Source organism: Coniophora puteana, assembly GCF_000271625.1.
Source record: "Coniophora puteana RWD-64-598 SS2 unplaced genomic scaffold CONPUscaffold_3, whole genome shotgun sequence".
NCBI classification, from domain to species: Eukaryota; Fungi; Basidiomycota; class Agaricomycetes; order Boletales; family Coniophoraceae; genus Coniophora; species Coniophora puteana.
Genome location: NW_006913055.1, coordinates 2,746,147 through 2,758,500, shown reverse-complemented (window position 1 = coordinate 2,758,500; position 12,354 = coordinate 2,746,147). Strand labels below are relative to the sequence as shown.

At 57.2% G+C, this 12,354-nt stretch overlaps 3 protein-coding genes across 3 annotated transcripts; all 3 read left to right on the top strand.

The window, feature by feature from the left end:
* Window positions 1–2,285: 2,285 nt before the first annotated feature.
* On the top strand, window positions 2,286–3,680 carry CONPUDRAFT_100593 (uncharacterized protein). The gene is made up of 2 exons (XM_007767964.1): window positions 2,286–3,010; window positions 3,064–3,680. The coding sequence occupies exons 1-2, from the start codon at window positions 2,410–2,412 to the stop codon at window positions 3,231–3,233; spliced, it is 771 nt and encodes a 256-aa protein (XP_007766154.1). The 5' UTR covers window positions 2,286–2,409; the 3' UTR covers window positions 3,234–3,680.
* A 604-nt stretch (window positions 3,681–4,284) lies between these two features.
* CONPUDRAFT_142748 (uncharacterized protein) lies at window positions 4,285–5,750 on the top strand (the record flags this gene model as incomplete). Its single annotated transcript, XM_007767963.1, has 7 exons — window positions 4,285–4,584; window positions 4,633–4,689; window positions 4,794–4,820; window positions 4,872–4,886; window positions 4,998–5,160; window positions 5,299–5,419; window positions 5,585–5,750. Exons 1-7 carry the CDS (start codon window positions 4,354–4,356, stop codon window positions 5,748–5,750), a joined length of 780 nt encoding a protein of 259 aa, XP_007766153.1. The 5' UTR covers window positions 4,285–4,353.
* Window positions 5,751–8,897: 3,147 nt separating this feature from the next.
* On the top strand, window positions 8,898–10,021 carry CONPUDRAFT_88676 (uncharacterized protein; the record flags this gene model as incomplete). The annotated part of the gene is made up of 3 exons (XM_007767962.1): window positions 8,898–9,227; window positions 9,289–9,352; window positions 9,417–10,021. 3 exons carry the CDS (start codon window positions 8,898–8,900, stop codon window positions 10,019–10,021), a joined length of 999 nt encoding a protein of 332 aa, XP_007766152.1.
* Between the last annotated feature and the right edge of the window lie 2,333 nt (window positions 10,022–12,354).

The window sequence follows — 12,354 nt, the reverse complement described above, 5'->3', positions numbered from 1 at the left end:
AAAGGTAGTGCATAGGTGCTGTAAAATTCAAAGACGCCATCTCGTGCTCGGTAGTACTGTGGGAGGCTGTTAATGCAAAGTTCAGTGCGCTGCTGTTCTGTTAGTGGCGACTTACCTTCCCAGTAACGCCGCCGCCAAGACGCGCTCCAGTGACTGCTCGGGTCACTGGCCAGTGCACGGGACCATGATACTATGATTATCAGGAACGTGACCCCAGCACGAAACAGCGCGAACGATGGTCATGTTCATGCCTTGGCGAGGCGCGTCCGTGTAGCATCATATGGGCACGGGTGGGGCTACGAGGGGTGGTATCTGACGAGCGCAGCTAGTACGGTAAGTATATAGTTCGCCGTCGAGTCTTTCGAGGGATTGATGGCCAGGAGCATGAGTAAGTAACGTGGCTACTATAGTCGAAGGGCAAGTCGCCAGACAGGCTCCACAATGAATCGAGGGTGGCCTGCGGAGCAGGGGCTGACCGCTGATCGACCGAAGTGACTGTTCGGGCACTCGACTTGGCGGGGTTCGTTGTCTCGGAAGCATCGAATTCCTGGCACAGTGGGATTTCATCAACATCTCGCTGCTTCGTTCATGTGGGGCGCACCCGTGTCTTGCATCTATGATACTCATTTTAGCACTCCACTCGATGCCGGGCATGAACATAAATACTTAGACTACGGGGTGCGTCGCGGTGATTTGATTGGGGTAGGTAAGTAAATTTGGATGGCAGAACCAAACAAACAAACTCAGGGTTTCTATTCGTGTTCTTCTCCATCCCAATTCACTGCGAGCGGGAGCGACGGATGATCCAAAAATGCATCATATCTTGGGGAATTCCGCTCGTAGGTATTGCCACATGCAATGCTCGTTTCCCTTCGGCGGAGTATGGTGGGCGCTGAGCGTCTATGACAAGCGCAGGATTAGAACACAGAACACGCATATGAGCGCGAAACCCTATCCGCTACAAATTCGGACTGTATCGATGCAAAAAATCAATCAGATCTGTGGAGGGAATTCGAAGCACACTGAGCTGCCCTGGGTGACCAATATATCAACAGTGGTCCCCCGCTGCGCCGTAAGTACGCCGCCGACATTACATTGCAGTAATAAGCTCACTGTAATATTGCAGCAAATATACGCGAGTGGCCACTCCCCAATCTTCCGCAATGTCTCATGCCAGATGTTGCCCAGTGCCACGATGCAGCGCTGCGCGCCAACAAGGCCCCACCAGCACGCTATGCGCCAGCGACGAACGTGCGGCGCTGTCCTTGGCTCGAGATCGTCCCGTTGGGGAGGTGGGGAGCGACGACAGTTTGAAACACAGCGAGCAAAAGGAATGAAATGTTCGACTCCACCATGACACTGACAGTCCGCCGAGGACGTGACGGGTGACGGGGGGTGACGGGCGCCACGCCGTGACTCTCGGTCTCTTGGTGCATGTCCCGGGCGGAAAGTGAACGCCACGGACGGAGAGTGATGATCAAATCGAGGCAGAGGTTCGGCCCATGGCAATAGATTCCCACCATCATGGTGACATACTCACCCTGCAACCGTGCGCCGAGCTGGTGATCCCTGCAAGCTGAAATAGGCTCATCTGTTCACGGGCAGCCGAGGTGCGGCATGCATGTCCGCTGACAGAGCCCAAGTGAATTTGTAGAGGCTAATTTGTAGTGGTGCTATCTATCGATATCCGTTGGAAGGACCGGGTTTTTTGGGATGTTGCTGTGCCCTTCGGTGGGGAAAGGTACAGGAATTGACAGGATGTGGATGGAATATGCGGGGCCCCCGACGATTGGCGGGTGAGGGAGGACAGCGCGGTGCAGCACTGGCGCAGTTCTGCTCCGGGCAGAATGACCCAGGAAGGGCAAGTGGATGGAGAGTTTAGGTCCGAGGGGGCGGGGATGAAGGCAAGATCGGAATTCGTGCGACTAGTGTCACCGAAGGTCCGCTCCGCGTCACACCACTGTTCGCTTAGTGGGTCATGACGTTTTTCGATGGAGTGGATTGTTATGTAGAGATGGACCCAATACAGCAAACTATCATAAATAATTATTTTTTTTGTTCGGCGGTGCCAATTTTCTACATCATCCGTTTAAAGCCAGCACCCATCGCCGAGGTACCACCTTTTTGAATCTCCCTCTCCCTCTCCTCCTCCCGTCCACCCCTCTCTGTCTCAGGACAACCCCTCTTTGTCACCCATCCGCGCCTCTTGCTCCCTCACAGGTTGAGCGAATATACACAAGCATTCCTCGTTCCTGCCATCAACGCACGGTTCCCCGTTGTCGTCGCAGGAGTCCATATCGTGAAACTGACGGCGACGCAGAGGAAGAAGAGACGGAAGTAGCAGTTGTTACAGTCGCGGCAGAGAGCAGTAGAAGAGTCGTTCAGCCTTTGCCGCCCGCTTTCCCCACCATGCCTGTTCCCTCCAAGTCGTATTTTTCTTCCCTCGACAGGATGGTCGTCGAAGAAGTCTCCGTTTCCACCTCCCCCGCACCCGCCACCACTGCCATCCCATCACCGCTTTCCCCCTCCGAGGCTATCTCCGCGCCAATAGTGTCCGATCCCGCACCGCTTCCACAGGCGCCCGTGGGCTCCGCCAAGTCGAGCGATGTTGAATTCCCACCCTTCCGCGCACCCATGCCATCTTCGAAACGCGCCGCCCATGTCGTATTCAGCATCGCTCCCACAGCATGGACACCCGACCTACAACGCCGCGAGCAGCAGGTTTCTCCCTTCGTCACCGTGTCTACCGTGTCCTCCCGTCCCTCCGAATCTTCGGACCCAAACTCTAATCTCGCACGTGGCCGTCCACCAATACCATCCCCCACCGATCGCGAGCGCCGCTCTCCGCCCCCCGGAAAGGCACCCGCGATGTCGATCACATCCAATACCTTTTCGCATTCACTCAGCGTCGCTCTCCCGAGAGAAATCCATCCGGCCATGGTTGATGTGAGCTGCTTGAAGGGTGAGAGAGTCAGCGTGGTCGCTGACGCGTGGCACATGGAAGAGTCTTGTGAGTAATACAAATTGATTTTCCCAGATCGGTTTAGCTTACCAATCATGCAGGCCATTACGAATGGCTCATTCACTTCGCTGCCAACGACGTTGACATGGGGTCCGTCACTGCCCGCTTCGGCCCGGGCCATACCCTCCTCATCGACGTCCACCGCAAAGGCCGGTACTCCCTCGGTGGCTGTGGCTCTTTCAATGGCTCCTGGGGCTATTCAGCGCGGTAGTCCCCCGCATCTTCGTCGTCGCTGCATACCCCCTGGACTCTACAACTCTCAATCTGCATCTTGGCATCCTGCATCGTGCCTCCTCGCACTCTCCCATTATCACGCATTTGTCCATGTTCACGTCCCGTGTTCCCGGATTTCACGAACCTCTCTCCGGGTCCGGTACGCGATGTATCCTATACTGTCACGATAGCGCGCTTTTAGACGACGGAACGTATATTGCTACGTACGCCACCACCATGGGACTCCTGCAGCGCCAGCGTGTCCCACAATACCATACGTCTAACACCTGCGCATGCCGCGCATAGTTCAAACACATGCATATACACAACTCTCACAAACTTACACCCATACACGTATCTGCACACCTCGCTTTCTTGCTGTCCCGCTCGTTGCGCCGGTTTTCTCTTACCGCATTTCTCTTACCAACCTGACCCTCATCGTTTCCCACCTCATCGTCGTCGTTCCATCGTCTTTTGCTGATACTGATTTATCGCGCGCGATCTGCGCGCCTTTCATGATACGATATGATACGTATGTACATGTAGCAGTATAATAGCGCCGCTGCCCCATCCATCCATCCATCCATCCTGCCATCCAACACTCCACTCCCTGTTTGGCTGCCTGTTGCACCACTGGACGCTCTCCTTCCGGTAGTGCGCCATATGGCGAATATACCCCCGGGACCGCGTGTATATGTCACTTGAACATAGACCACGTCGTGCATCCCTCGCTATCGGCGTGGAGGGCTTGATGGACAACGTGTGCGCTACATATCGTAGCGATGGATGGCGATGGGAGGCAAGTAGGCTGCGGTCTAGACTGATTGATCTCATCTGGCATCGGGCGGGCGATATGTATCTGGCCATCTGTAACTGTAACAACCTCGCATAAATCGTGAATCGTAAATTCTGTCGCTGCATATTGTCGTATATATCTCGCTGTCTCGTTTGTCTCGACGTTGATCCGGTGTTTATATTATAGTTTTGTATACCAACCACTAGAGATCTCATCGACGTGCGTATGTGTTTATAACTGCTAAGTTGGTAATGATGATGTGTGTTTATTTCGTCGCTGCTGAGCGTAGCGCCACGGTGTGCACCAGTGTGATTCTCTAGTGATGTTGGATGCGCGTGGATATTCGTGGAGACGATGGTGGACGTACGATGAGCGAGATGCGTCGGACGTTGAGATGTCACGCCCGCGAGACGCGGAGGGCCAGCCTGAAGTCAGGTACAGTCTGGTACAGTCAGGGATGGGGATGAGACTCGGATCCGAGCTGGACGTCGGCGGGATGCGGGCTTCCGACGTCGGTCGGCTGGCGTGGTGGCGTGATGGGATTAGACGTTCGGTGTCGCTGTGTTGCCTCCTTGCGTTATTATCGTTGCTATGAAATCAGATTCCGTCGCGACCTGGATCTGCTGTAGTAGGAGCCCGGGATGCCGGTGATATACCGGTTTGTCATACTGGTGGTCGTGTGCAAGGTCGTGTGTGCCTTGGTGCATCAAGGGGCCGAGTACTCGTCATGTTGTGATAGTAATGTTCTCATGTTTATTATAGAAGTGTATGATGTCAAGGGCTAATATAGTAAGTACGGTTCAGTGAGCTAAACTAAGATCGTTCTTTGATCCGGTGGAGACTCACAAGGATACAGTAAGTGCAGCAAGTGCAGCACTTAGGCTCGATGGGAACGGGTGGTATTCGATCCGGTCCAGCTGGAACGCCGCGGACCACTAGACTAGGACCAGCATTTATACAGTATAGTGCTTAGCAAGGCTCGACGAGAAATTCGGCGCGTTTTACAGCTCTTCAGGCCTGTTTGACGAGTCACGCGTGGGTCAAGAGTTGATAGATGTCAGCGAGCCCGGTCCGCCGAGGACTGTACTGGGAAAAAAGACGCTGCTCCTGCGTGCCAAGGGATTCAGAGGTCAGCGGCCCGGGCCAGAGATTAATATTGCTAACGAACGTCATAGCTCTCGAATGTTAGAAAAACGTAAACGGTGCCCCAGGCCGACACACTTACGTGTTATCTCGACGAAGTCGAAAATATCGCAACGCATTTCAGTGGAGTCGATAACCGTTAAAACTTTGAGGAAGATCCGAAGTAATCTTGCAGGGTTCTCATCGTTGATAATGAACCACATGCTAGACCACTGGCATATGAATCGCTCTGCCGTGGCACCCATGTGCGTCGACAAGGACAAACTTCGGGGCGGAAGATGCTACGGAGCCGTAGCCAGATGTCTGGTCTGGGGAACCCTTTGTCTCAGTGCTGTATCAGATGTCCTGCTAACTCAAACTAAAGGTTGTTAATAGCTGTTCGCACACCCTATGCTCCGGCCATTAATTAGTGATGTCATGCCGAGCACAGCTGCGGGGAAGCGAGGTCGGCGGGTACTTACAAAGAAAGACGAGATAGTCGGATCTGAGTCGTGCATGTTTCAGACATGGGTGCTGAACACATTCACCGACGAACGTTGGAACGTTGGACAGCCTGAATGGTTTGTTCGCGTCTAGGATAAAGGCGAACTCCGACGAATATTTAGACGCGCGGCGCTGTCACCGCCTCTCCGGACTCGGAACCTCGGGAAATTAGTGGCGCACACACACGCACGGATGCTGCATCTAGCTGCATCTGCATCTGTGTTAGTCTGTGTGAGCAATTAATTAATCCATGATAGCGCGAAGCTCAGAAGCTTAGCTGGCCGACCACCTGCCCAATGCGCAAGCAAAGTTGAGTTTCGGCGAAGCACCCTAGTCCTACCTTCTACAGATAGGAGTCAGCCTTAGTACACAGTGATCAGCCATGATCAGACGCCCACATGGACACGTTGTCGGATGTCAACGTTATAGGCAACATGGGCAAAGTTGGGCAAGGTCGGAACAGTGTGACAGTGCTGGGCAGCAACTGGTACCGCACCGGGGCGGTGCCTGAGCCGCGTTGCTGTCACTGACGGTGTGCGCTGCTCAGCACTGCTGTGACTCGGGAGCCAGATCCATGAGGATCCACGTCGTGCGGATAAAAGTCTCTAAAACTCTTTTGCTTGCTCGGAAAGGGGACCTGATCAGACCTGATCGCGGAGACGATCGTCTGGATTTGCCCCTGATCAGGGGCCTGCCAGCGGGAAGTTAGCGTTGCTGATGGCTTGAAGAGTTTGAAGTCTATATAGCTTGGCCTTTTAGTGTATTTGCTGTTTACCCCCTTGCGCTTGAAAGGTTCGAGGGGAGAGATGAGCGCTGCCAGTGTTGGACTCGGGATGATAATGCTCGCATCATGTGGGAGATACTGTGCACCCCTATGCGGTAGGCCGAGTCGGCGCAGCGGTTCTTTCCCTCAGGCTCAAATGCAGATTGCGGCCATTATCATGATCACAAGCTCCATGCATTGTGGACGCATATGGATCCCCCCCTGGCAATTTCCGATGCCGCTCAGTCGTGCCGCCCGCAGTGCCAAGACTCTGTTGCGGCTGTTTTGAGCTGTTGTCGACTACTACTACCTTCAAAAGCTTCACGCCACGTTCGTCAGCAAGGAACGCCGTAGGGTGCTGTTCTAAATGGCTACGATCCGTGCATAATGACGGCGAGAGCACGCATGCCGTGCATGCCGCGCGATAAATCACAAGGGCGGCTTCTTTTTCGGCCAAGTTCTCCCTCGGTGCCTCCGTCGCGGAACCCTGCACAAACCGGGACCCAGCAACGCGGGCGGAAACAAATGGCCCGCCCACAACGCCCGCCCGGCTCCGGGGCGCGGGCCGGTCGCGGGCGCGGGCGCGGGGTAAGTGACAAAGACGAAGGTTTCTGGCTCTTGATCTTGCCTTGATCTCTCTCTTGATCTGTCACACCGGGCCCATGGGGCTCTTCTTTCCCACTGACGGTACCTGGTCCTGGTAAGTGATGTCGGTGACATCCGGTGGGCTTTGATGCGTCTTATGGCCAGGTGGCACTGAATGCCGTACTGTAAGTACATGCGTAGATAGACGGCGGACCGCCGGTGTGATGCGCGTGGCTGACGTGGGATACGGCTTGGACGTAGGATTCTCTCTGCTGCTAGCAGTGAGCATGGGAGTGTCAGTCTGCTTACTTGTAAGTTGCAGTTTATATCAGTATGAGTGGGCGGGAGTTGACAGGCGAGTGGGCAGTCGTTCTTCCATGGCTCAGTACCAGTACTTTATGGTTTCGCGAAAAACCCTTGACATCGCCTCTGGCGAAGCCAACCCACTGTACTCCCGCTTCACCGAAAGCACTCCGAACCGTGCAATTTTTGTCGGTTCGTCTTAAGCCGAACGTACCGTAATCTTGGTGCATCGCGAACCGAGTAAATTATATCGTGGCCGCAAGTACCTCAGAATATTTACACGCGTCCGCCGCGCGGCGAGCAAGTCCTGAGCTTCGCATGCGAGAGAAGTATAGGAGAGAGCTTCCACTGAATCTTAATTTCCTGCCCTCAGCCACATAGTATCGCGTAGGTCCGCCTGTCCGCTCGACAAACCTATATTTGGGATACGCCGCATCAAGATATAAAAGACCTTCGAATGATCTGCGCATGTTCCAAAGCGAAGTCTAAACGTGAATGATGAGAGCACACTCAAAGTTTGGAAGCCCGCCTCGAGGAAAAGATGTCCCTGGTGGGAGACACTTTAGGTGAGCAGAGGGAACCTACAGAACGGTGAGTTTCGCTGATACCCAGGCGCCGCCTGCCGCCGCATGAAGCACTCTCATGTTTTTCGGTCACAGCCGAGTGGTGGGCGCTCCGTTGGTGCAAGATTGAAACTGAAGTGACATGCGCCCGGCAGGCCGAGTTTTGAAGAAGAATTTGCAGCTGTCACAGTGGCACCAAGCCATAGGCAGCAAGCAGCCAGAGAATGATCCGTACTTATGTTACCCAAAGTTACGCAAAGTGTCCGCCCTAAGTAATAAATATCAATGTCATCCGACGTACGAGAGGGAAAAGATCTTTCTTGCAGTGCATCTGGTGGCACGCACCTGTGAGATGCAGCGAATTTGCCGCAAGATCCGAAAATCCGAACGTCCTCAGGTAGAAGGAGTGTCCCCAGCAGATTGGCGAGCGACTCCCGATCAACATGGGAGAGCATGGGAGACGGTCCCTCGCAGCGGACTAGATGCTTTGGGGCTCTTGGGAACGGCCGGTGCGTACTTCCAGCTTGGGTCAGCATCTGCTTTGTTCCGCGCCTTGGAAGGGGGACGAGCGCCCGCACTGTGGGGAACAGGTGAGAGAGCCAGGAACGTAGCGGCATGGGATGCACCATGGTGGACCTGGTCAAGTTGAAACGACGCTGTCCGGAGCCGAAGCCCACGCGACAACGTGCTCACGTGGTTCTGCCCCTATTTGTTTCGCGAGCTCGGACCGATCTTGTCCGAACGGGAGGATGTCTGTGTGCTCATCCAAATCAAGGTAATCGCTGCAGGAGATTTGGGATGCGTCATCTCTGTCCTCGCGTCCCGCTGTGTTCGCCGACGACGACGTCCTACACACGCTCTCCGCTCCGATCGCGCATTCTCGCATCATCAGCATCAAGCAGCTCTCGCGTCCTCGGAAGCAAATATTCCACACCCACCTGTCCAAGTCCAAGTCCTCGTGCTCCATCTTTCGTGATCCACGGCGCACGCCTCCTGCGCTCGACTAGCGCATCTCCTCGGACACCGATGGCAGACCTGACACCGGACGAGCTCGCGCGGAAAAGAAAGGAGGAGCGCGAGCGGGCCAAGGCGGCCGAGGCTGTGACCGAGTTCACCCCCGAGCGCGCGGACGAGCTCAGGCAGTCGCTCGACGAGGTCCGCGCGCACATCGTCGCAGCGTCCGGCGCTGCGCAGAAGCACGGATCGAAGCCGAGGCTGATGGCTGTGTCCAAGACGTTCACGGCGGGTGACGTCGTCGCGTGCTTCGAGGCTGGACAGCGGGACTTTGGCGAGAATTATCTGGATATGCTGCAGCAGAAGGCGGCGCTTGTAGGCGGAGAGCTGGAGCGGAAGAATGTGAGCGTGCCTCCTGCATGCTGCTGTATCCTCGCGAGTGCTTATCATGCTTGGTGTCCAGCTTCCAAAAGACATCCGCTGGCACTACATCGGCGACATCCAGCACAAGGGCAACAAGCTCGTCGGTGCGTCGCCTTCATCCTCTCACCATATCCCAATCCGCGCATATTGACCTTGCCACACACCCAGAAATACCCACCCTCTACGCCGTGCACACCGTCTACAAACTCTACCACGCAACCGACATCGACAAAGCCCTCCGCAAAGCCTCCTCTTCCCCTACCTCCGCCCCCTCCCCACGCACCATCAACATCTTCCTCCAAATCCGCACAGACGAAGGCAAAGACGTCGGCCTCCCCCCGCCCCCACTCACCAGCACCGGCACCAGCAACGACAGCGGCACGGACGATTTCGCAGAAACAGAAATAGCAAAGCTCGCACTGCACATCGTCTCCTCCTGCCCACACCTCCGCCTCGCAGGGCTCATGACCATCGCGCGCGAGACCGAGTCCGCACGGACGGACGGGGGCAACGCCGATTTTGAAACGCTCGTGCGCACGCGCGATTTGCTGCAGGCGTTTTTGGAGCGCGTGAATGCGCAGAGGGCTGAGAAGGGTGAAGGGGAGACACTCATAAGGTGGGGCGAGGAGGGGGACGAGGGGCGGCTGCAGCTGAGCATGGGCATGAGCGGCGACTACGAGACGGCGCTCGCGATGGGCGCAGACGTGATTCGCCTGGGCAGGCATGTGTTTGGGCACCGGGCGTATAAGCCCAGGAAAGAGAAGATGGCTTGACGCGCTGATATGTAGCTGACGACGATCGAGGACTTCGGTGTGTCTGCACCTAGAGCAACAAGTTCGAATGGCTGTACCTGAGCATTTTCTTGCATTTGTACACTAATCTACATTATACATTGGGACTGGGAACTTGTTTTCTGCATCGCACTGAATACCCGGATGACCACTTCCAACAACCACCTACGAAAACCGACCGCAATTTCACGACCTCAGATGAACGACATAGCAGCACCGATCAGCTTCTGCATCTCGCCCGGCTCGAGCTCGACCTTGCCCGTCGACTTATACTGGCCCATCAGCTTCATCGCCGTCAGCCCCGCTGATTGCATCGCTATAGTACACGCAGTCAAATCAGCATCCTCAGCATGATATGGTAAAGTACAGCAACGCACCTTGCATCTTTGCCGCACTCTTATCCGGTGCACCTCCCGCGCCGCTCGCGCCAGACGCACCGCCGCCGCCGCCGTTCTTCTTATCGAACAGCTTCCCAGCCTGCGCCATCGCAAGCGCGACGATCTTGTCCTGTGCGCCGCCTCCGCCTCCCGACGGCGCCCCACCACCACCAGCAGAACCAGATGCGCCAGACGAGCCATGCTTACCGCCAAGCGCACCCGCAACGAGCCCTCCCAGTCCGCTCAGCCCGCCCCCGCCACCCGCCGACGCGCCTCCTGCTCCCAGAGAGCCGCTGTGTTTACCGCCGCTCGCGAGCGCTGCGAGCCCGCCCAGCCCACCGAGTCCACCGAGGGCACCAGCGAGTCCGCCTAAACCGCCACCGCCGCCGCCGCCGCTCGCTCTGGCTCCGGGCGAGGGAGAGCGCGAGGACGAGCTTGAAGAGCGCGCGGGGGAGTGCTGCCCGCCGCCGCCGCCATACGCACCTCCTTGCCCTGGTCCAGCGCCAGGCCGGGGCTGGGGCGCGTGCACCTGCTGCGCTTGTTGCCCGTACGGCGGCTGACTACCAGGGTGTGGCGCACCGCCTGCTCCAGCACCAGCCTGGCCCTGGTTCTGGTTCTGCGCGGCGGAGAGCTTGAGCGCCTGCATCGCGGCCGCCGCGCCGATCGCGTCTGCGTCCATGGGGCCGTCGTGCGCGTCTGCGTTTGGTCTGCCAGGGGTAAAACATCAGCGTCAATTCCTTTAGATCGCTATCGCCGTTAACGCAATACAAGAGGGGAGCACGCACCCGTAGGCCTGGTTGTGGTACTTCAGATGGTTCGCGTACTCGTCGTCGCCGCTCGCGTGGGGCCGACCTTGGCCACCGTACCCCTGGCCCTGGTTGGACTGGTTGATGCTCTGGTCGTGCAGCCGCTGCGAGGCCTGGCGGTAGAGCTCGATGTCCTCCGCGTTACCGTGCTGCGCTGCGAGCGCGGGGAGGTTCTGGTACGAGAACTGCTGGCCTGCTATAAACGATAACACCGTCGTGTCAGCGTTTGTTCAGACTGTAAGGTAAAGGAAAGGGAGAAAGCTCACCAGGTCGGTCCTCCCCCGAGTTATACTGCGGATTATAGTACCCCGCCGCCTCACCGCCCGCCTGTTGCTGGTGCTGCTGAGCATGAGGGTGCGGCTGCTGCCCTCCACCATACGCGCCCGCTGCACCCGGTGGGGGACCCTGAGGCGGAGCGTACGATGCTCCGCCGCCATATCCACCCGGAGGCGGGCCCTGCGGTGCATCGTATGCACCAGCGCTGCCACCGTACCCACCTCCATACCCAGCAGCCTGACCCGGCGGCGCGCCTGGAGGAGGCGCAAAGCCACCGGGTGCACCTGCCCCGTGGGATCCAGGCGGACCAGGAGGAGGTCCGTAGCGCGCGGTGGAGTGCGGGACACCGCCGTACGATGTGCTCTCTGGCATCTCCAGACCACCAGCGTGATGGTGCGAGGGAGGTTGGCTGTAGCCATCGCCACCGCTAAAGTAACAATGAGATGAAGGGATCAGTAAGGCCAAAGAGCGTTGAGAGGATCGGCAAAAAACGCACGCTCCATATCCTCCGGCGCCGCCACCCCCACTCCGTCCACCAGAACCGTTACCGAGCTCACCAGTAGCCAGTAGCCGCTGGAAATCGTCATCGGACACAAAATCGCCTTTATCGAGCCCACCGAGCTCGCCGACCTGGCGAGGCTGGCGCTGCTGCCCGCCGTACTCCTGCTGGCCACCATACCCCTGCTGCCTGCCGTACTCCTCCTGGTGCCCATACCCCTGCGGCTGCCCGGCTCCGAACCCTGCGTCCCTCCCGTACCCGCGCTCTCCCCCATATTCGCCGCCGCCGCCACCACCACCACCGCGCCTCCCAGACTCGCCGCGCCCCTCGCTCTCGCTCCCGCTATCCGTCTCGCTC

What these genes read in the sequence shown, in the direction of transcription:
- CONPUDRAFT_100593 (XM_007767964.1), top strand. Translation starts at nt 2,410, where the DNA reads ATGCCTGTTCCCTCCAAGTCGTATTTTTCTTCCCTCGACAGGATGGTC. An exon ending in GTGGCACATGGAAGAGTCTT is followed by an intron (nt 3,011 to 3,063) that starts GTGAGTAATACA and finishes CCAATCATGCAG; the next exon opens with GCCATTACGAATGGCTCATT.